Source organism: Lampris incognitus, chromosome 8 (genome assembly GCF_029633865.1).
Source record: "Lampris incognitus isolate fLamInc1 chromosome 8, fLamInc1.hap2, whole genome shotgun sequence".
NCBI lineage: Eukaryota > Metazoa > Chordata > Actinopteri > Lampriformes > Lampridae > Lampris > Lampris incognitus.
Window position 1 is genome coordinate 28,252,373 of NC_079218.1, and position 25,305 is coordinate 28,277,677.

Below are 25,305 nucleotides of genomic sequence, written 5' to 3' on the forward strand. Positions count from 1 at the left end.
TGCTAGATGGCTTGTTAGATCAAGCTTGTAGTTGATGGTATGCACGTGTGGCTAATGTCACTTCGCTGGCTATGTTGCTTCATCTATGTGAGACACAGTTTTCAGCTAACTAGCATATATTTACTAAAGCAAAACCACACAGCTAGCCTGATTGGGCTGGGAAAATCGTTGGTGGTAGCCTTAACTTAAGCATTACAAATAGTTGTAGCTAGACGCTTATTTTACATGACTGTGGGAAACGGCTTGCTCCAACTGATTACTCTGCTGATTACTCTATGCTCCTGTCTTTTGTGTCTATATATATCTATATATAGATATATATATCTATATCTATATATATATCTATATATATATATATCTATATATATATATAGTGTGTGTGTGTGTGTGTATATATATTCAATTGAACGTCACCTTTAGATATCACAAGTACTCAAGCCTAGAAATAATTAATAATAATTGGACACACACAAAAGAAATCCCCCATATGTTTAATCAGAATCAGAATCTTGTTTATTGGCCATGTAGGTTTGCACATACATGGAATTTGATTCCGGTTTCATGGCTCTCTCAGTGTACTTAACAGATTAACAACAGTACAACACAACGATCTTCAGATATATACACAAGGATTGACTTACACAGTAGTGGAGCTCTTGAAGCAGGAGGGGACTTCACACAGCTCCAGTGCTCTGTGGAAGATCAGTGTGAAAATGGGGGCCAGCTGGTCAGCAAAGACACGAGGGTGACACACCATCCGGGTCCAGTGCCTTATTGGTCTTCTGTCTCTGGAAGAGCTAGCGCACATTGTCAACACAGATCCTGAGTGCGGGTGGGGGTTCGGTGGGGAGGGGAGAGTGGCTGGCAGGGAGTGCAGTTGGTTGTGTATTGTGGCTGGCGAGGGTGAGGGGTGTGAAAGTCTGCTTTTCAAACCTGCAGTAAAACCCATTTAGGTTGTCAGCCAGTTGATGGTTCCCTGCAATTTTGGGGGGATGGTCTCTTGTAGTTGGTAATGTCTTTCAAACTGCTCCAGGGTGATGACGGGTTGTTGGCAGAAAAACTTTTTAAACTTTTCAGAGTAGCACCTTTTTTGCCACTTTGATTTCCTTTGTGAATGTATTTCTGGCTTTGTTATAACAGATACTATCCCCTCTCCTGTAGACTTCCTCTTTGGCCTGATGAAGCTGCCTGAGTTTAGCTGAGAGCCAGGGCTTATTGTTGTTAAAGGTACAGAAGGTTTTGGTGGGCAGACACATGTCCTCACAAAAGCTGATGTAAGATGTCACAGTGTCAGTAAGCTCGTCAAGGTCTGTAGCTGCAGCCTCAAAAACACTTGAGTCAGTGCAGTTGAGGCAGGCCTGGAACTCCAGTTTTAACTCATTGGTCCATTTCCTCACAGATTTCATTTCATTTCAGTTCAATTCAATTTATTGTCATTAAAAACAATATGCAGGCACATGTTAAAAATGAAATAAGGGCTGCGGCTTTGCCAAGCAGTGCAAGACAGACATAGACAAACACAGTATAAGATATACACCAGGGGTGTCAAACTCCAGGCCTAGAGGGCCGCAGTGTCTGCAGGTATTTGTTGCAACCTTGCACTACACCACCTGATTAAACTAGTTCCTTCCCCTCCTTGATCCAGGAGGTGAGCTAATTAGTTAAATCAGGTGGTGTAGTGCAAGGTTGCAACAAATACCTGCAGACACTGCGGCCCTCGAGGCCTGGAGTTTGACACCCCTGATATACACAGATGAAGACCAAAAGCAAAAAAACAAGTTTAAAAAGAGCACGAGTGCAAAATATTTAAAAAATATCCACAGACATTCAGTGGGTAGCCAGGTTCAGGTTGGCAACAGCTTGGGGAAAGAAGCTGTTTTTGAGCCTGGTAGTGCGGGCTCTGAGGCTCCTTTAGTGCCTCCCAGAGCGCAGGGAGTTGAACAGTCCATGGTTGGGGTGGGTGGGATCTCTGCTGATGCTGAGACCCCTTTGAAGGCAGCATTTGTGATAAATGTCTTTTATGGCTGGGAGCTGGGTTCCAGTGATATGCTGGGCCGCCTTGATGTCACGCTGCGGAGCTTTCTGGTCCACTGATGTGCAGTTGCCGTACCACACTGAAATGCAGCTGGTCAGGATGCTCCCTGTGGTGCAGTGGTAGAAGTTGGTGAGAATTTTGGGGGATAGACGGGCGCTCCTTAGCCTCCTCATGAAATGCAGACGTTGTTGGGCCTTTTTCACAAGGGTCTGGGTGTTTAATGTCCATGAAAGTTTCTTGCTGGTGTGGACTACAAGGAATTTAAAGCTGGAGACACGCTCCACTTCCACCCCATTGATGTGTGTGGGGGAGTGGTTGCAGCTTCTAGACCCCCTGAAGTCCACAATCAGCTCCTTTGTCTTCTGCACATTGAGAACAAGATTGTTGGTAGTGCACCATGATGTGAGTTGCTGAATCTCTTCCCTGTAGGCTGTCTTGTCGTTGGTGATACAGCCAATGACTGTGGTGTCATCCCCAAACTTAACTATTACATTTGAAGGGTGAGTTGACAGGCAGTCATGGGTAAAGAGGGAGAAAAAGAGGGTGCTCAGAACACAGCCTTGAGGGGCACCTGTGCTGAAGGACAGAGTGGAAGAGGTGTGGTCACCTAACGTAACAGTCAGGAAGTCCAGGATCCAGTTACAGAGGGAGGGATTGAGGCCAAGGGAGAGGAGTTTGATGGTTAGTTTGGCAGGGATGATAGTGTTGAAGGCAGAGCTATAATCTATAAACAGCATCCGGATGTATGTGTTGTTAAGTTCAAAGTGGGTCAGAGCAAAGTGCAGGGCAGTGGCAATGACATCCTCCGTAGACCCTTTGGGATGGTAGGCGAACTTATGTGGGTCGAATGGGGGGGGGGGGGGTAATGTTTTTGATGTGAGCCAGAACCAGTCTCTCAAAGCACTTCATGGCAATGGGGGTGAGTGCTATGGGTCGGTAGTCATTCAGACATGTGGGTGTTGATTTCTTGGGGACAGGAATGATAGAGGTGGTCTTAAAGCATGCTGGGACTATGGATTGGGACATTGAGGGGTTAAATATAGTTGTGAAGACCTCAGCCAGCTGGTCGGAAGATTCCCGGAGGACCCAACCCGGTATGCCGTCCGATCCGGCGGCCTTCCGTGTGTTCACTCTGCGCAGTGATTCTCTGACCTCTGCGATTTATAGAGTGAGCACCTGGTTTTCTGGGTGGCTGAGGATTTTTGTGGCTGGGTCAGTATTGTCCTTGTCGAAGTGGGCGTTGAAATTATTTAGCTCGTCTGGCAGGGAGGCATCATGGACAGTGGGACCGCTATTGGAGCTTTTGTAGTCTGTGATAGACTGAATGCCTTGCCACATTCGCTGGGGATCGGTGTTATTGTGAAAGTGGTCCTGTATTTGTAGGGAATATTTATGTTTGGCTGTTCTGATGCCTTTTTTGAGGTTGGATCTGGCTGCGCTGTAGGCCTCACAGTTACCTGACTTGAACACTGCATCTCGGGCTTTCAGCAGCTGCCGGACCTCACTGATCGTCCAGGGTTTCTGGTTTATAAAAGTGCGAATTGATTTTTTGTTGTTGTGATACTCTCAGTGCAAAAGTTAATGTAGGATAGTATGGCAGATGTCTGTTCATTAATGTCTATATGGGAGCCATGGGTGGCTGAATGTTCAAAAATACTCCAGTCTGTGTTGTCAAAACAGTCCTGGAGTTCAGAGACTGCTCCTTTTGGCCAGACAGTGATTGTGTTTACTGCTGGCTTGATCCGTTTTATGAGGGGTTTGTAGGCTGGCTGGGACCAGGAACAGGCAGAGGTGGTCAGATTGTTCCAGGTGGAGGCAGGGAGTAGCTTTTTATGAGTCCTTAATGTTTGTATAGAGATGGTCCAGGGTGTTTTGTCCCCTAGTGGGACAGGAGACATGCTGATGGAATTTGGGCAGTAAAGCCCTGAGGTTAGCCTGATTAAAATCACCACCTATGATAACCACAGGCTTTGCAGATTTTAGTTTCTGCCTGTAGGTTGGGATAAGATGAATCAGACCGTGACCAGAGAGGCCCAGAGCTGCATGGGGGACAGAACGATAGGCCGATCGGTGTCCTTTTATATTGTGTAGCAATGATCCAGTCTGTTTTTGTTTCTGGTGGGACATTTTTCCTTTCTCTGCCTTCTGCAATCCCGATAATCCTGATGTTCTGGTGTCTAGAATGGGATTCGAGAATTGCTAGCTTTTTGCACTGCTCATTGTATCCATCCTGGAGAGCCTTGCAGAGCGCCTCAAGCGAAGCTAACTTTATCATTGTATGTGTTCACAGCCTCCTCTATGTTGTGTATCTTCCCTGTCATTGTTGACAGAGTATTTTGCATGGTAGTAATAGTGGCCAAAATGGTGGTGAATTTAGTCTATACAATATTCTTTAGGGTGGTGATTGTGCTCATCAGATCTGCAGTAGAGGAGTTTGTCTCCATATGCAAGCTTGCTGAGGTAGCATCCCTTAGCCCCGCAGGTAACATCAGGTGTTTACTCATTCTTTTCCTGAGCTTTGTTCATTATGGACTTGGTTAGTGTTTTGCCTGTATTGTGACGAGTGGAATGAATGATAAGAATGGTAGTTGAAGGGGTAAATCTTAAAATTAATTGAGGTTAGAGTGGAGCCACTTAAAAACATGACTTCTCCATAGCTTGCTAGCCATGAATCCTTTCATAATCTTTTAACCCTAAAACGACCAGGATTTCACTCCTACCTAAAACGACCATGGGCCGTCAGAATGATGGCCGGTTTTTAAACACTATATTCTGTCAAGATAAATACCCAATTCTGATATTACTGTATTGGATATGTTAGTATGTCTGTTAGGAAACAACTGAAACCAAAAATAAAATTTTAATAACTATAATAAATACTATTTTTAAACAATTTAAACTTCAGAGAGACATGGTCGAACTTGAATAGCAAATTTGAAAAAGTGAAAATATTACCTGAAAAGCAAAACGGAAAACACTTACATATTGCTAATCTAACAACGTAACAAGGCCTATAAAACGTGAAATTTAAAAAAAAAGAACTGAAAATAACTAACAGTCCCAAACAACGACCGGAACTTAAAAACTACTAGAAGGACCATGGGCTGTCAAAATGACCGCCCACAGTTTGTCAAGATCACGGTTGTCAAGATGAATACCTAATTGAGATAATAATGCATTGCATATGTTAGTATGTTGTTAAGAAACGACTGACACCAAAATTAACATTTTAACAACTTTAATACTATTTTTCAAACAATTTAAAATGGCCGCTGTCCAACGCATGTAAATACTACAACGCCTTGGTGGTAGTCATGGTGCGTCTGAAACGGTGTCTGTAACCAGACATGTTGGCAATAATTGAAAATCAAGTTTAGACTATTATTCTGCACTGGAGAACGCTAGTGTGTTTCTAGGACAGAGCAATGAAGTTTGCGAAGGAAATGACGCGACAATCACACGTCGTAAATAGTGACATGACACGCATGATCACGCGTAAATTACGAGCCGCCCCCCCCCCCTTTTCTCCCCAATTGTACTTGGCCAATTACTCCACTCTTCCGAGCCGTGCAGACTACCACATCTCCTCCGATACATGTGGGGTTGCCAGCCGCTTCTTTTCACCTGACAGTGAGGAGTTTCGCCAGCGGGACGTAGCACGTGGGAGGATCACGCTATTCCCCCCCAGTTCCCCCTCACCCTTGAACCCCCTACAGTTATGAAACGGACAGAAAAATACCTGTCTCTACCCACTGCTCATTTTTAAAGTTGCAAACTTTTGGGTGAAGCTAGGATGGTGGAGAGGGGAAGGTGAGTAGTGTAATTGACGGTATGAATCATGACACGACACTAGTGCATGTGTCACGGTAACAGAGACAACAATGGAGTCAACTGTGTTGTATACTACAGAGAGCTCTCTCCTTCTCAGTCACCCTCTTTGAATAAACATTTTGGATGATTATTCAGTGATGACTATTGCGAAACTTGACTAGGGATACGAGCTGCCACAGTACAGATGATATGAAGTTCCACAATAGAAATGTAGCCAGCTTCAGAGATGGGGACAGCCGCTGCACTTGGTGCAAGAGTAATGCCACCAGCTGCTGACAAGCCCGAGTACAATTTTACCAACTGGAGGTGCCTGCACTTTCCTTACAGCAGCATCTACACACTATAATCCTCACAAAGTGTAAAATAAAATTGGACTGTTGCTTTGTTGTGTAAAGTATAGCATTTGTATTTGCTGAAGTTACGCTGATAAGAAACTTCTACATTTGTCAATTCTTTTCCTGCCTTCCATGTAGCCGTTGGTTTCTATTCATTTTAGTATGGTATGGAAATCAACTTGCAGAGAGTTGAAACTTGTCTGCAATAGGTAACATTTAGTCACCTTTATTTTTTATTAAAACGATGTTATTGTGGGATAATGCATTTGAAAGCGTGTTTTGATTTGAAAATATTTCCCGGGTTTTTCATCCTGCAACGATAAGGTAATTTTGACAAAACAAAAAAAGTGACAATACCAGTCAATCTTCGTTCCAACCCTCACCTATGATCATGAGCTTTGGGTAGTGACCGAAAGGGTGAGATCGCGGATACAAGTGGCTGAAATTAGTTTCCTCCCTAGGGTGTCTGGGCCCAGCCTTAGAGATAGGTTGAGGAGCTCGGACTTCCGGAGGGAGCTCGGAGTAGAGTCGCTGCTCCTTCGTGTCGAAAGGAGTCAGTTGAGGTGGTTCGGGCATCTGATTAGGATGCCCCCTGGGCACCTTCCTTTGGAGGTTTTCCGGGCACGTCCAACTGGGGGGAGACCCTGAGGTAGACCCAGAACTGACTGGAGGGATTACATGTCCAGTCTGGCTTGGGAACACCTTGGGATCCCCCAGGAGAAGCTGGAGGGCATTGTTTGGGAGATTGATGTCTGGAGTGCCCTACTTAAGCTTGCTGCCACCGCGACCTGACCCCGGAGATGTGTCTGATGATGAGATGAGATAAAAGTGACAATTCTCACTTTGATAGGTAATACCATGGTAAATTATGGAAAATGGTCAGGAGTAATGTAAAGTATGTAAAGTATACACAATTTGTAGTAAATGGGCTATAAAACCCGAGAATCGTCCTTAAGCATTTTCTGTTGTATTGGCATCTCAACATTCTGAAAAAGATTTGTAAACGCTAGTATAGACAGAAAACTTTTGACCAATTTCAGATAAGAAAGCACCGTTTTCCAGTCTTTCCTGACACCCACTGTATGGTTGTGGTTTGTTCAGTGCCCTACAGACCTATTTATGGAATAACTGAATAGGGCTAAAAGGAAAATTCACTGATTCCAAACTTATTTCTATCTGCGATAGGTATAGCTCATGAAAAACACCTGCAGTTCCTGATCATTTCTGTATCTCTGGAGTGGCAGTGAAACCAAGTTTGTTTTTTTTTCTGTCGTTTAAGTGATGTATTGTGACAATTTCGTGGCCGGAAAAACTTCAGCCTAGTTGGGTTTCTGATACTCTACTGCTGCTACTGCTACTGCTTTCGGCTGCTCCCGTTAGGAGTCACCACAGCGGATTATCCATTTCCATTTCTTCCTGTCCTCTGCATCTTTCTCTGTCACACCAGCCACCTGCATGTCCTCCCTCACCACATCCATAAACCTCTTCTTTGGCCTTCCTCTTTTCCTCTTCCCTGGCAGCTCCATATTCAGCATTCTTCCCCCAATTTACCCAACATCTGTCCTCCACACATGTCGAAGCCATCTCAATCTTGCCTCTCTTGCTTTGTCTCCAAACCGTCCAACCTGAGCATTCCCTCTAATATAATTGTTCCTAATCCTGTCCTTCTTCATCACTCCCAATGAAAATCTTAACATCTTCAACTCTGCCACATCCAGCTCCGCCTCCTGACTTTTCGTCAGTGCCACTGTTTCCAAACCATATAACATAGCTGGTCTCACAACCATCTTGTAAACTTTCCCTTTAACGTTTGCTGGTACCCTTCTGTCGCAAATCACTCCTGACACTCTTCTCCACCCTGCCTGCACTCTCTTCTTCACCTCTCTTCTGCACTCCCCGTTACTTTAGACAGTTGACCCCAATTATTTAAACTCATATGCCTTTGTCACCTCTACTCCTTGCATCCTCACCACTCCACTGTCCTCCCTCTCATTCACACATAGGTATTCCATCTTGCTCCTACTGACTTTCATTCCTCTTCTCTCCAGTGCATACCTCCACCTCTCCAGGCTCTCCTCAACCTTTACCCTACTCTCACTACAGATCACAATGTCATCTGCAAACATCATAGTCCACAGAGACTCCTGCCTGATCTTGTCCGTCAACCTGTCCATCACCATTGCAAACAAGAAAGGGCAAGTGAGGGGAGCACTTGTCAGCACATTTCCATGTTTATCCTTGACCACCCTAACCTGCTGCACATCCTTCCCAGCTTGGTCCCTCTGTCTAGCCAATCGGTACAAGTCCTCTTCTCCTTCCTTAGTGTCTAACCTCTCATAAAACTCACCATATGCCTTTTCCTTTGCCTTTGCCACCTCTCTCTTCGCTTTACACTGCGTCTCCTTGTACTCCTGTCTACTTTCTTCATCTTTCTGTCTATCCCACTTCTTCTTTGCCAACCTCTTCCTCTGTATACTTTGCTGTACTTCCTTATTCCACCACCAAGTCTCCTTGCCTTTCCTTCCTCTGTCCCGATGACACACCAGGTACCTTCCTAGCTGTCTCCCTCACTATTTCTGCAGTGCTTGCCCAGCCATCCGGCAACTGTTCACTACCACCCAGTGCCTGTCTTAACTCCTCCCTGAACTCCACACAACAGTCTTACTTCTTCAACTTCCACCATCTGATCTTTGGCTATGCCTTCACTCGCTTCCTCATCTTGATCTCCAAAGTCATCCTACAGACCACCATCCAGTGCTGCCTAGCTACGTCCTCCCCTGTCACCACCTTGCAGTCTCCAATTCCTTTCAGATTGTGCCTTCTACATAAGATATAGTCCACCTGTGTGCACTTTCCTCCACTCTTGTACATCACCGTGTGTTCTTCCCTCTTCTTGAAATATGTGTTTACCACAGCCGTTTCCATCCTTTTTGCAAAATCCACCACCATCTGTCCTTCCACATTTCTCTTCTTGACACCATACCTTCCCATCACCTCCTCATCACCTCTGTTCCCTTCACCAACATGCCCATTGAAGTCTGCTCCAATCACCACTCTCTCCTCCTTGGGTACACTCTCCACCACTTCATCCAACTCACTCCAGAATTCTTCTTTCTCTTCCATCTCACACCCAACTTATGGGGCATATGCGCTGATAACATTCATCAATACACCTTCGATTTCCAGCTTCATACTCGTCACTCTGTCTGACACTCTCTTTACCTCCAGCATACTCTTGACATACTCTTCCTTCAGAATTACCCCTATCCCATTTCTCCTCCCATTCACACCATGGTAGAAGAGTTTGAACCCACCTCCGATGATCCTGGTCTTACTCCCCTTCCACCTGGTCTCTTGCACACACAGTATACCTACCTTTCTTCTTTCCATCATATCAGCCAGCTCTCTCCCTTTACAGTCATAGTGCCAACATTCAAAGTTCTGCCTCTCACCGCCACACTCCTACCCTTCTTCCTCTCTCACTGCCTCTGGACATGCCTTCCCACTCTCCTTCTCCTTCGCCCAACAGTAGCGTAGTTTCCACCTGCACCCTGCTGGCCAACAGTACTGGTGGCGGTCGTTGGTAACCCGGGCCTCGACTGATCCGGTATGGAAATCTTATTTACTATGATCTGCATATTTGATTTGGCAAAGATTTTAAGCCAGATACCCTTCCTGACGCAACCCTCTCCATTTATCGGGGCTTGGGACTGGCACTAAGAATGCACTGGCTTGTGCATCCTCAGTGGCCGGGCTGGCTCAGTGGCTCTAATCGTCTTTAAACATGCTGTGCAAAAACACTCGGCTAAACTACGTTTCTGATGATAGAAATTACGTTCCCCAATAACAAAACAGAAGATTTTATGGATGACAATATAGGGGCATACGTGCAATCAAGGTCTGAAATTAACACTCGCCACCTGCCAAATGCGAGTAGGTTTTCTGATTTGAAAGTGAATCTCAGAAGCCTACCCGCAACATGGCGAGTAACAAAAAGAAATTCAACCACTTAATCCCCACCCATCTCTCTCTCTCCCTCTCTCGCTCCTTACCAACAGCAATATCATAGCAACAACAATAACAGAAATTAACCAATCAAAGTGCATTAGAATGTTGCTAGACACTACTGGCGGGTAACATTACGCACACACTCTAGAGGAACAGCAATAGCAGCACCCGTCAAACTCGGTACTAGCCGACTCTATTCTTTTAACTAACGTTAGCAAGCAACACCAGTTACGTGGCGATATTTAGAAGGCGCAAAACCACCGTCAAAAAGACAACTATGCCCCGAAGAGGAGGAAGAAGCCACCATCACCACCAAACTGAAAAAAAGAAAGTTCAGTAAAAAGTGGAGGTATGACGATAAAGGAGCTGTCAGAGGCTGGCTGGAGTATCATGCACAAACCGTGATAATGAGTTGCTCCGTCTGTCGCCAGTATGCCAAAAACCGTAGCAATTCATTTGTCATCGGTAACAAGATAATGAAGGTAGAAAACATCAAGGAACATGACCTCCAGATGTCACATTACCTGTATGAATGCCTCTCAGGCTCAGTCAGAGCCTGTCCTCACAACATCCTCTGTAAAGGTGCTAATAGCCATGTCCAAGCAGACCAGCACGAAATTGCAGAACACAGGGCTTAAAGTATTCCGGCACCATGCCGGATTTCCGACGCGCGGTGTTTGGCTGCGGAAAAAAAGAGTCATATTTAAAAAAAAAAAGTCTTGATATCATCACCATCGCTTTCGAGTTTATGAGTTTGTCTGCCAATGATATGAGAGGAGCCCAACTCTTCTGCTCTCAAACTAACATTATTAGCCAATCAGAAGTAGAATGGGGCGGGTCTTGGAAAAATGTGCTTCAACCGAGTCCTATGCTGCATAGATGCCCGAGTAGAGAGACGTCACGTCGAAGGAGAGTAGGATGGAGAGTAAGTTCATGAATCCTGGGGAAGATGCCCTCCTAGTTGATAAAGGATTAAAAAATAAATGGCGTTGGCCGTGGATAGAAGAGATAGGGAAGGACGGTAAGCCTTTTGGTAGCTGGTGTAAGAAGTTAAGAGAAGCAGGTGCTTGCTTCTGCACTTTGTGCTTGAGAAAGCTAGTATATGCAACTAGTGGGAAAAAAGTGCTACCACGTCATGAGCCAGACCCCGCTCATAGAGCACCTGTTTGTGCTCTCCAACATACAACGCGGTCACCGGGAGCAACAACCACAGCTGATGTACCGTCAACAATAACTGACCGTGTGTGTGACTTGAAAATACGCGTGTGCACGTTCATCGCAGAGCACGATCTGTCTTTCAAGCTCGCCCAACCCCTGGTGAATTTATTTTAAAAAAAAATAGCTGAAGACAAAATTGCTTTGACAAAACTGTCAATATCTAATCAGCATGCCAGCTATTTGAACACACACGGCATAACACCAGAGTTTAAAAGACATATTTCGGAAAAGCTAAAAAACGGCATGTTTTCCTTAAATGTCGACGAAGCCGCCAACCAGAACATGGACAAAGTCCTCAATGTCCTCGTTCGTTTTACTATTGCCACCTACAGACCTTTCTTGTTATTGCAGTTTCAAAAGGCCCGCCATAATCCGCAATCATTCATTTCCATATAATGTTTTTTTTTTTACCCTGCGAATGTGTCCACGCCACAGGACGACAACACCCCCCCCCCACACACACACACACACACACATACACACACACACAAAAAGTTCAGGCTCAGGATTTTTTTTTTTTTTTGCTTTAACCCCTGAGAACATGTTTAGGACTGTGCATGCCATTGGCAAGAAGGCGAGACCACTGTCTGACTTCAAATGGTTGCGCGAGTAAGTGAATTTAGTTATCCCCCAATTTACCCAACATCTGTCCTCCACACATGTCGAAACCATCTCAATCTTGCCTCTCTTGCTTTGTCTCCAAACCGTCCAACCTGAGCGTTCCCTCTAATTTAATTGTTCCTAATCCTGTCCTTCTTCATCACTCCCAATGAAAATCTTAACATCTTCAACTCTGCCACATCGAGCTCCGCCTCCTGACTTTTCGTCAGTGCCAGTGTTTCCAACCATATAACAGCTGATCCGCATATGATCCGCATATTTGATTTGGCAAAGATTTTACGCCGGATGCCCTTCCTGACGTAACCCTCCCCATTTGTCCGGGCTTCGGACCGGCACTAAGGATGCACTGGCTTGTGCATCCTCAGTGGCTGGGTTAAGTATTCACACAAAGCAGAAGAAAAATTACACAACTTCACAAACACTGCAAAAGACAGTATATATTGCACTACAGAACAGGCATTTCCAGCAGTTGCAGGAAGCTCTTCACAAACTTTGTAAAGTCAGTATATATTGCACTATAGAAAAGTTAAAACAACAATAACAACAACATACACACACACACACACACACAAGTGCAACTTTCTTCATTAATATAAACCAAATAATTATATTTTAATTATCAATGTTGCTACTGTTGATAAAATTAAATTAATATAGTAAATACAAATAAGAAAACGGAACATTACAATTAGTCACACAAAACACAAGTTACAAAGCTTCAAAAAACACTGCAAAAGACAGTCGGCCTAAAAATTACACTACAGAACAGGCATTTTCAGCAGTTGCAGGAAGCACTACAGACGCACACGTCTGCATTTCCTGGCTGCAAAATCGTAAATTAACTCATCATATGACAGCTTCTAAGCGAGTTCTGCATTGATGCTGATGACAGAGAGACCGCTTAGACGTTCCTGTCCCATTGATGAACGCAGGTATGTTTTAATGAGGTTAAGTTTTGAAAAACTTCGCTCAGCAGAGGCAGCTGTAACTGGGAGGGTTAATGCAATGCGTAGAGAAATCCAGAGATTTGGCTAGACCTCCTGAAGTTGGTTGTCATGAAGAAATGTGAGGCGCAATCGCACAGACCATAGGAAGGAGGAGGGGTGCACCATAATTCATTTTATTATTTCAAGGAAATATGTATATCTTTGTATTACCTATGTGACCCTATTCTTCTGTCTGTCGGCCCAAACACCCCTTGAACTGTCTCTGCGTTTTGTTTAAAAAAAAGATTAAAAAAAAAGTCATTATGAAAATTTTAAATGAATAAATAATTCCGGTGCCGTCTCCGGCAGTTGGTGCCCTACGCACAGTGCATGATGCGTGTTATGGGAGCAGCGGCCCTGCATGTAAGCACATGTAAGACTGACCAGGAGAACACAGTTTTCCCTGTCAATACAGTGAGGACTTTATTGCTTCAATTGACTACTCATCAGTACTGATTACACATACACAAAACCATCAGTGAAATAGCCCTTTAATTCTAGCCAGTAGAGATGTTTCAGAATAATAAGAATATTTAAACAAAAAAAAAAGCTTTTCTTTTTCAAACTGCTATAATTTTAGTGCTAAATTGTAAAGTTTGAGCTGCATTTACACTACCGTTCAAAAGTTTGGGATCACCCAAACAATTTTGTGTTTTCTATGAAAAGTCACACTTATTCACCACCATATGTTGTGAAATGAATAGAAAATAGAGTCAAGACATTGACAAGGTTAGAAATAATGATTTGTATTTGAAATAAGATTTTTTTTACATCAAACTTTGCTTTCGTCAAAGAATCCTCCATTTGCAGCAATTACAGCATTGCAGACCTTTGGCATTCTAGCTGTTAATTTGTTGAGGTAATCTGGAGAAATTGCACCCCACGCTTCCAGAAGCAGCTCCCACAAGTTGGATTGGTTGGATGGGCACTTCTTTGAGCAGATTGAGTTTCTGGAGCATCACATTTGTGGGGTCAATTAAACGCTCAAAATGGCCAGAAAAAGAGAACTTTCATCTGAAGCTCGACAGTCTATTCTTGTTCTTAGAAATGAAGGCTATTCCATGCGAGAAATTGCTAAGAAATTGAAGATTTCCTACACCGGTGTGTACTACTCCCTTCAGAGGACAGCACAAACAGGCTCTAACCAGAGTAGAAAAAGAAGTGGGAGGCCGCGTTGCACAACTGAGCAAGAAGATAAGTACATTAGAGTCTCTAGTTTGAGAAACAGACGCCTCACAGGTCCCCAACTGGCATCTTCATTAAATAGTACCTGTTAGAGCCTGTTTGTGCTGTCCTCTGAAGGGAGTAGTACACACCGGTGTAGGAAATCTTCAATTTCTTAGCAATTTCTCGCATGGAATAGCCTTCATTTCTAAGAACAAGAATAGACTGTCGAGTTTCAGATGAAAGTTCTCTTTTTCTGGCCATTTTGAGCGTTTAATTGACCCCACAAATGTGATGCTCCAGAAACTCAATCTGCTCAAAGAAGCGCCCATCCAACCAATCCAACTTGTGGGAGCTGCTTCTGGAAGCGTGGGGTGCAATTTCTCCAGATTACCTCAACAAATTAACAGCTAGAATGCCAAAGGTCTGCAATGCTGTAATTGCTGCAAATGGAGGATTCTTTGACGAAAGCAAAGTTTGATGTAAAAAAAATCTTATTTCAAATACAAATCATTATTTCTAACCTTGTCAATGTCTTGACTCTATTTTCTATTCATTTCACAACATATGGTGGTGAATAAGTGTGACTTTTCATGGAAAACACGAAATTGTTTGGGTGATCCCAAACTTTTGAACGGTAGTGTAGGTGTGAAATATACTATGCAAATAATAATAATAATAATTATTATTATTATTTGAAGTGCATCATTAAAAGGACCTCACCATTGACTTTGTACATCTATCAGTTTGAGTTTAGATGTTATCCAAAAATCTGTTAAAATACTTAATACTTTAGGTCAAATTTAAAAAGCTGATCAGTGCCACTTTAAATACAGCATTGCAGGGACTTTTCCAGTCTCTATTTTTGGTTTATCTATTGTATTAACAACTGGTTAATTGTTGTGCTGCACCAAGATTGGACATCTTATTGAAGTTGGGTTGAGAAAAGAACCGTATGTGTAAAATTATCTTGTTGATAAAAACACAGTTCATAAATCATTACAGTTTGTCGGCCTAACATTAATCAGGTAGTTGCAGCTTTACATTCAGCAATTATTTAATGATTCATTTTATTTGGAACACACCTGATATTGTCTTACAGAGCAGACAACCAATAAATGAGTCTCAAAAAATAGATCTGCACAGTGTCCTTGTGAAACTATAAGATGGTTGCTGTTGCTATGGAAATAAACTAACTTGGTCAATCACGATACACCTAACACTTAGTAAGTAGTTAGACAAATTTGTTGTGAATTGTGAGGCAACCTATCAACTTGATCTACTTTATTATTTTGGCTCTAGCACCACTACTAGCAAGTTGAATGTATTGGTGACCAAACTCCATGAGTACTTGGCTCGTTCTTCAATTGAAGATGACAAGCGCACATTAGCTTCTGAAGGTAAGGGTACAGCTTCTGATTGATCTAACGCTAAGTGATGAAAGTCTGTCAGTGTCATTGTATACTTTAAAACTGTTCAGTGATAGAATAATTTTCGATTCACAGGTCTGACAAACAATGATTGTGCTGTGGCAAAACCAACAGGACGAATTAGCAGCCAGGTAACTATTGAAATTGACATTCTGTGGTACTTGTTCATACCATTATAATGCATGCTTTAGTGTAAAATTCAACTAGAACATTTTCATTGCCGATCACACTTAAGAGAACACTGGCTTCTCTCAATCATTACTTTCTCTTAAATGAATTTAATACTAGTTGGTAATCAATTTGTTACGACATGTTCTGCTTGGCATCAGTTTTTAAACTTGACTGCTGCTGGTGCAGAACTTCTGCTCAGTCAATGGGAATGAAGCATAAAAACACCTGATGCATTTATTTAATCCAAACAGTTGGTGATAAGTGTTCCCTGGTCAGATAGAAAAACTCCCGTATGGATCTCAGATTTTTTTTTTTTAAACTAAAGAATGGAAAATGTGCCTTTATCAAACCGACTGGGGTATCTGTACACCCGACTGGACATTCTATGGTTAAAGCCTTGTAAATTGATCATTGGATTTAGAGAGGCTTTTTTAATGTACTTTTTTTTAATTTTCTGTAATAGAGGCAATGTGGCTTCGTGAGAAGCACCCTTGCATTGCTCACCTGTAATCCTGTCAGCAAGGCTATGATCATTTCGATAGGTCTCTTCAGTCGACTAGCTTGGGCCCTTTTCCTATTGTAACTGGTTCTGTTTCCCCATTTTTGCTTAAACCGGCTTTATCTTGTCATTGAATGTGTTCATAGAATGTAGCACATCACACAATTAAATTTTATCGGGCTAAACATTGTGATTATCCACAGTGGTGAGATTGATGCAACGTGCATAACTAGTCAGGGATAAACTAATCCCACCCCCAAGGTCCTGGTTGGTACAGTAAGCTCCACACCTCAAACAGGTGCCAAATATCAGAGATATCAGAGGGTGCTTTCACTGTACACTCTCCTTCATGCCTCTCTGCGCTTGGCCGACCAATCATGTAACTTCAGTGATGTCATTAGTCACCTAATCAGTGGTCCAGTCGTGTTGAACTGATCCCTGTCAGTCACTCTAAACATGATCACTCAGTCAGTCATTCAGGAACATTCATGTTTGGAGGGCTAGCCCCGCTGGCTGGTCCAGCCAAAAAATTGCCAAAAGTTCCAGTACACTCCAGCTGCAGCAGCTCCGTCTGGAGACCTCCATCCCCAGACAGCTCTGGGCTCAGACAAGCCAATGATGTGCCGAGAACTTGTTGCTATGTAACACGTCACAGCAACATGGCGCACAGCTGAAGCGATGATCATATTCTTTGACACCACCACCAACACTCAAATTAAACTATGAAACCATGGCAAAAAAAATCATAGCTAGCGCTATGATATTTTATTGCCTCTCGGATTGACTCAATGTATGATGACCTGTCGCTAATCGGTTCAGCCTTAAATAATAACTAAAACTAGAAGAACTGAATAAACCATACATATATTTATTAAGTAATAAGTTTTCATAATAAAAGTCAATAACGGTATCAATAATGTTATGATGGCTAACTGTGGCAGCTGTCATAAAGTGTCCTCAGACGAAGAGACGTGATATGTAGCTATTGCCATTGGGCTATGTTTATAATGTTATATCGTCACCTTCTTAAAATAATGGCCTAAGTCATATTTTCAAGTGTTTCAAAAAACAGAATAAACTGACAAATTTTGCTTCAGTTTATACTGTTTTTTGAAAAACTTGAAAATATGACTTAGGCCATTATTTTAAGAAGGTGATGATATCTATAATCAATGTGATAAATATGTCCCCGAAGGCACTACAGATTACATATTTTAACTCTTGTTTTATTGATCCAACGTTAACGCTATACATTAAGTTCACGATTTAAAACTCCAGTATTCACTTGTGTGTGACAGCTTGCGATTGTAACCTCAGTTTCTGAGGTACTTCGTGACCATGACAGGTGCTTGTAGATTATAACTGTGGCAGGCTGGTGTGTTGTGACGTGACATCAACGTGAAGGACACCATATTTACGACAGCTACTGTTAGCTGGAAGAGTCTTAGTAGATATTTTATCACACCTGTTCAGACATCTCACCACTCAGGCTCTTCCAGCTGCTGGAGAAATTGTGGCTCCCAGAAAGCCAATCACTACCACTTGTTTTGGGCCTGCCCAAAAGTAAATAAATTTTGGCGTAAGATTTATATAGAATTAGTGACTACATTTGGGACAAAAATTACTTTTAATTGGGATGAACTCCTCTTTGGTCTATTACATGCAACACCCACAAACATTAATACAAGTTACATATTTGGAATATTGGGAGTGTAGCTGCCAGAAAAGCAATTACAAAGAAAGGGCTTAAGCCAGACACCCCATCTGTAGAGGACTGGTATGATATCATTTACGATATTTTTTTGATGGAAAGAATTACTTTTTCCATGAGGCTTGAGGAAACTAAATTTGGGAGAAGTGGAAAGGGTATATTTCCCCAAAACTTCCTTTTGTTTAAAATTGTTTATGTAAATATGGTTTTTGTACTTTTTCTTTCCTTTTTTCTTTTATCTCAAATGAAAAAACACCCCATGTTCCATTTTTGTGTTCTTTATATTTACTCTGTAACATGCAGAAAAGATGGATCACTTTATAAACCTATCTAACTAAAGATGATTTTGTAAAAATGCTGTTGATATGCGATTCCACATTAAAAAAAAAAAGAGATAAGATAAGCTGTATTTACTGATGACTTGCCCAAGTGGCAGCATATACCAATTGATTTTCAGACCTTTTCTGCCCAAGGCACACCAAAGGGCAAGCCACAATCTCAAGGCACAACAGCTGTATTGATATCCGTGCAAAATAGCCTCTATAATCCGTTATCACTCTATAAACGTTTATTTTTATTTGCTAATGCCAAATAAAATTTGACAAACAATGACATTATTCACGAAATATTTATGCACAAAATAATTCAATAATTCATTTTAAACTTTGTAAAATTTCATCAAAAAGAGCAGCAACACAACCATTTAAACCAGACAGGTCACACAATTAACTGAAAAGCGGGCAAGACAGAAACGTGTGTGTGTGAGAGAGAGAGAGAGAGAGAGGGGGGGGGGGGGGAGCGAGCGAGAGAAGGAGAGAGCTGGCCTAAGACAGCAGCATCCCTGGTCGAGCGAGATGCAATCACTCTTTACAGACCAAGCTACGCGAGATGCACTGAGAACGAAAACGAATTCACATATAAACAGTAAATTCATATCAACAGCATATGCATTGCTCTGAAAACAGAACTTTTAGTCTAAAATTGTAAAGAAAAAATAAATTCATTGAAAACAAAAAACTAATTTGCATTGCGTAAATTCATAACAGTATGCGTTGAGTTGGAAACAAAACAAGTCTAAAATTGTAAAGAAAAAAGAGACACACTGAGAATGAAAACTAATTGGCATGCAAAACATGAATACAACCATAGTGTCAACGCACTTGACATCGAGTTGAGAAGAAAACTTTTAGTCAGAAATTGTAAATGTAACTTAAATTTGCAGCATTAAAACATTTCCTATCGTAAATATTTTTTTGCCTACTTCCAAACTAGTGAGACACGTGGCTTTCGGTGCTCGCAGATTTTTTAAATCTGAGGTGGTATTGAAGAGAGGGCCACTCGCAAGTCCTGTTAAACAGAGAGCCGTGACCTCCTGTTATTCTTCATGTAAACCAGAGTAGAGAATGCCAACTCACACAGGTAGGTAGTGAGGAAAAGAACAAGTTGCTCAATAGCATGTCTGGAGATGGTTGGGTACTCTGATGCAGAAGCCAACCAAAACTGATCCAGTGGAAGCTCACTAAATTTGAGCTTCAGTGTGCGGTCCATACGGAGCTCTGCGCATTCCTCTCTATCAAAATGAGCTTTTCTGTTGAGGATTCCTGATTGAATGGGTCTCGAATCCAATCATAGTCCTCGATGTCGGCCACATGTGGAAAATATCGCTCATATCTCTCTTTTAACATCTGAAGGTGTTCGGCAAATACAGCACACTCCCTGGCTGCCTGTGGCATGGCTGTTGCCAGTGGGAACATGTCCATGGAGCCCTGCTCCAAAGCCTCGTGCCACAGGGTAAGCTTGCCCATAAACCCCCGAATCTTGTCTGTGGATGACAGAATGTTTTCCTTCCTGCCCTGAAGCATGGCGTTTAATTTGTTAAGATGCCCAAATATGTCTGCAAGGTAAGCCAGCTTGGCGCACCACCTCTCATCTGCGAGCTTGTCCTTATGTGGGACAGTGTGTTCACTTGAAAACTCCAAAAGCTGTTCCTGAAGCTCATAAAAACAGGACAGGACGTTCCTCCATGACAGCCAATGCACCTCTGTGTGGAGGATGAGGCTTTGAGATCAGCTCCCATCTCAGCGCAGTTTGGAGAAGAGGCGAGACTTCAGGGGTCTTGATTTGATGTAATTCACCATCTGTACAGCCTGATCCAGCAGCTCAGCCAACTCCGGGGGCATGGTTTTGGCAACTAATGCCTCTTGACCCAAAATACAGTGCTTTGTCACAATATTTGGGTTTTGTGTGTTCACTTTGGCTATAAATCCTCTCACTCTCCCAGTCATGCATGCCGCACCATCTGTGCAAAGACTGATGCACATATCCCAGGTCAGACTTCTCTCTTTTAAATAGTTATCAGTTACCCTACATATTTCTCCTCCCGTTGTATGGCTTTTCATGTCTTTGCAGAAGAGAAAAGTCTCTTTAATAGAGTCACCATCTAACATACCTGACGTTTGCCAGAAGTTGGGCAGCCCCACTTATGTCAGTGGATTCGTCTATTTGTAGAGAAAATTTGTCGCTCATCTGCTGTTTCTCGGGTCAATTGTTGCTTAATGTCATCTGACATGTCGTCGATTCTTCTTTTGATTGTATTGTCAGACCAAGGCAATTTTGAGACCTCATTTGCGACATCTGGACTGGATCTAGCGTGACACCTGCAATTTTTTGCAAGCGGGGAGGATGAGTGTCTCCGCTATTGTGTGAGGTTTCTTCTGCTTTGCAATAAGCTCGGCTAGCACATAACTTGCCTTCATTGCCTTATCAGACACTTAAACACAAACCGTCTTGCTGCTTCTGGTTCAGATCCCACACTCTTTTGAAGTACATCAAGTCCCTCTCAATGTGGAAGGGATGTTTGGTTTCCAAGTGCCTCTTCAGCTTGCTTGGCACCATGTTAGCATTAGCTAACTTCTCCCGACAGATGACGCACTCGGGCTGTTGACATCCCCAGTCCAGCTGAAACCATGACACAGGTAGCTTTCGTGATACTGTCTACTGACAGTTTTTTCCCTCTTTTCTGTAGGGGGTGCATCGTCTGCACTGGTGGTTAGTGGTGGTTTGCGCCACACAAGAAAGCGATCCATTTTACCCCTCAAGGATTTCTCATGTTGTTATCCTTCACACTGGCTGTCAGTCAGGGCCTTTGATGTGTCACGCTCTAATAATTTCCACGTCTACTGCGCAAACAGTGAAAACCGGGGTTCCCTTTGAACCACCAGATCCTCCTCTCTACCCTCGAGGAGCTGGGTGTCACAGGCTCTGCACTCTCAATGTTTGCATCCTACCTGACTGGTCGCTCCTACCAGGTGACATGGAGGGGATCTGTGTCGGAGCCTCGCAGACTGACTACAGGTGTTCCACAAGGTTCGGTTCTGGGTCCTCTCCTTTTCTCCCTGTACACAACATCCCTGTGTTCTGTTATTCGCTCACATGACTTCTCTTACCATTGTTATGTCGATGACACCCAGCTGATCTTGTCCTTCCCTCCCTTTGACACACAAGTAGAGACACATTGCTGCGTGCTTGACTGACATCTCGGAGTGGATGGTGACACACCACCTGAAGCTCAATCTGGACAAGACAGAGCTGGTGTTCCTCCCAGGGAAAGGTTGCCTGCACCGAGACCTGGCCATCACCATTGACAACACCATGGTGATGCCAACTTGGACTGCGAGGAATCTGGGTGTGATCTTGGACGACCAACTGTCATTTGCTGCAAACGTTGCATTGGTTGCTCGCTCCTGCAGATTTCTCCTCTATAATATCAGGAGGATTCGCCCATTCCTCGCCGACGAGATGGCACAGGTGCTCATCCAGGCTCTGGTCATCTCCCGGCTGGACTATGGCAACTCCCTCCTTGCTGGCGCCCCGGCGTCGGCCATCAGACCTCTGGAGCTTGTTCAGAAAGCTGTAGCTCGTCTGGTGTTCAACCGCCCTAAGTTCTCCCACACAACTCCCCTTCTCATGTCCCTACACTGGCTCCCAGTGGCTGCTCACATCCAGTTTAAGATTCTGTTGCTAGCCTACAGGGCAGTGAAAGGAACAGCTCCTTCCTATCTCCAGGCCATGGTCAAGCCCTACACCCCCGCCCAACCACTTCGCTCTGCTACCTCAGGACGCCTTGTTGCCCTGTCGCTCAGAGGCCCCCGCTGCCGATCGACCCGGTCACAGCTCTTTTCTGTCCAGGCCCCACAGTGGTGGAATGAACTCCCCACTGATGTCAGGACAGTGGAGTTGCTGCCGATCTTTCGGCGCAGGTTGAAAACTCACCTCTTCAAGAACGACTACCCTATTACTTGCTCTTAGCACTTATTGTATTCACTCATTTAAAAAAAAAATCTCTTTCTTGCGCTTTTACTTTAGCACTGGTTTTGCTCTTAGATGCTTGTTTAGAGAAGATGCACTTATGACCTCTGATGACTAGTAGTTCTTCTGATTCCCTACGTTAAATGCACTTATTGTAAGTCGCTTTGGATAAAAGCGTCGGCTAAATGACTATAGTGTAATGTAAAGAATTTTTTTTTTAGGTGGCTAATTTGTCTCTGTATTGGGAAATGAGTATGCACAAAATACTGACAGAAAACTAAAAATTCATTGATAACTTTTTAGTTGTATATTGCAATAATAATGTATGGTTTCACAAAATCCCACAGCCCACCCGGACGTGCCTCATGGCACACCATTTGGGAACCTAGGGCATATACTGTGAGAACAATAATAGGCCAAGAATTGAACTCTGAGTGATACCTTAGTTAATATGAGCCAAGAGCTACAGCAAATGTTCAGTCTGAGAGGAGTGAATGGAACCACTCTAGTGCTCCATTTGAGATGCCTACCCCTTTTGAAATAGAAGGATTTAATGTATCAAAGGTGGCACTGAGGTCAAGAAGGACCAGAACAGAATATTATCAGTCTCCGCTGCTAAAAGATCATCGGCCACTTTGAGAAGAGCTGTCTCTTTACTATGACAGGCTCTGAACCAATTTGGAACTTTTCAAAGATAGCATTTTTTTTTTTTTTTTTGGATTATTTTCCCCCTTTTTCTCCCTAATTGTACCTGGCCAATTACCATACTCTTCCGGCCCATCCCGGTCGCTGCTCCACCCCCTGTGCCGATCTGGGAGGACTGCAGACTACCACATGTCTCATTCGATACATGTGGAGTCGCCAGCCACTTCTTTTCACCTGACAGTGAGGAGTTTCACCAGGGGACGTAGTGCGTGGGAGGATCACACTATTCCCCCCAGTCCCCCCCCGAACAGGTGCCCCAACCGACCAGAGGAGGCGCTAGTTCAATGACCAGGACACATACCCACATCCGGCTTCCTACCCGCAGACACGGCCAATTGTGTCTGTAGGGACGGACGCTCGACCAAGCCAGAGGTAAAACTGGGATTCGAACTGGCGATCCCCGTGTTGGTAGGCAACGGAACCCCAACCGCCACGCTACCCGGATGCCCCCAAAGATAGCATTTTTAATAAAATTACCAGTTGTGTTGAAACCAGTTTTTCTCAAGATCTTGGATAGATTAATTTTGAAACCGGTATGTAGTTGTTCAGTTTCAGAGGCTCAAGGCTATATTTCTTAAAAATTAAGGAGCTATTGCGTGCTTAAAATAGGATGAAATAGTGCTAGAAAAGAGAGCTGTTGGATATAGAAAGAGTATTTGTACCAATAAAATCAAAGCATCTTTAAGGAATTTAGTGGGGATAATATGAATATATGATCACATGAAGTGTGCAGGTGGGAGACTTAATGTAATTTATAATCACATGACATAAGTGTGATTTAATGTGTTGTGGTTATTTAAATATTTAAATTCATCTGACAGCAGGCTTTGCATATTTCCTCTTTTGGTATGTGTTATTTCCTTTTTCACCCTTTTAGTTTTTTATGTAAACCTAAAATTTTGGAAGATTTAAATGTCAACACAATGTCCTTTTTTGATATTTTCTATCAAAATAATATTTTGATATAATAATAATAATAATAATAATAATAGATTATATTTATATAGCACTTTATTTAAGACAACACTTAACGAATATCCACAAACACTTTTTGTGTGTGTTCATTTTAATGGTTATTGTTTGGTAAAACTTGTGCTGGATAATGGATGTGCATAGTGTTTAACATCCGTTATAGCACAAATGTGGAAGAATAAGGTAGTTGGTAGTGAAACTGAAAAATTGAAGTTGTTATGACTTGCAAGCAGATATAACAAACCAAACTCGTATGAGGCCTTTACAAACAGATACTATAACATCAATAGCTCATTCTCAATCATTAGTCTAGTCTAGCCCATTTATTGAGCTTCTAAGAAAAACAAATTTTCACTGCCAAACACTTATAAATTATGTTACTTGTAATGTGTTTGTTTTTCTAGGCGAGATGTCTAATTTTTTGTAAAACTAGGTACTAGCAATCAGTGCTCAACTAACAAATCTTTTATTTCACAGGTAGGAATCTCCACGGATATTACAAAATATTCTGGCTCAAAGAGGTGAGTTTTGTTTTGAATCATAATTTAGATTAACAGCTATAGGAGGACACCCATCGTCAATGAGTCCATTCACATGTGGTCCTATTTCACTGATATTACAGGAAACCTTCCGTGGTTATAAAACACTCTGGGCTGGATGAATCTGGAGACTCCAATGAGAGTGATGGTGACTATGATGTACCCATCAATTCAAATGGTCATCTTGATTTAACACGATTGCCAAAAGGTAGATCTTAAATTTCTCTGAAATTAAGCTAGTATTGTTATTGAAGGAATGGTTATTTAATTGCCATGCTTTATCCAAATAGGTACTGTGTTGGTGAGGCCTGAGCCAGTGGACAATATAAGAGATGACTTCAGAGGTCCAGAGTTTCACAGTCGGAAATCTGGTGTGCTTAGGAAAGACTTTCCAAAGAGACGACGAGGTCAGCAGCTTCCTTAGAATGGGAACATATTTAATTTGGTTTGCATACTTTGGGTCAGACTCTACACTGAGTATTACTGAGGAGGAAATTTGTTCAGATGTGCAGGAGAGGAAGTCTGAGCATTTATATCTGTTTTTGTTGTTGTTATTGTTTTTTTGTTTTTTTTTGGCGGGGGGTGGCATTTCAAGAGAAATTAAGTTTTTTTTTCTAGGGATTAAATTTTGCCTTTGAAATAACTCATCTGGTATACAACAGTTTTCTAGACGTACCTGTGAACCAGATACGGTCATTGATACACTGTATAGCTAAAAGTAAGTGGACATCCCTTCTAATGGGTGTATTTTGCTGTTTCAGCCACATCTATT

General features: G+C 42.7%; 1 protein-coding gene across 2 annotated transcripts in view; it reads left to right on the forward strand.

The window, feature by feature from the left end:
• LOC130117200 (transcriptional regulator ATRX-like) overlaps positions 1–25,305 on the forward strand; it is a 103,133-nt gene that overhangs the window by 18,850 nt on the left and 58,978 nt on the right. For both annotated transcript variants that reach the window (XM_056285371.1, XM_056285372.1), the window contains exons 2-6: positions 15,501–15,598; positions 15,704–15,759; positions 24,472–24,515; positions 24,617–24,741; positions 24,824–24,940. In XM_056285371.1, the coding sequence (XP_056141346.1) occupies positions 15,501–15,598; positions 15,704–15,759; positions 24,472–24,515; positions 24,617–24,741; positions 24,824–24,940 (440 nt within the window). The remainder of the gene's footprint in view (positions 1–15,500; positions 15,599–15,703; positions 15,760–24,471; positions 24,516–24,616; positions 24,742–24,823; positions 24,941–25,305) is intronic.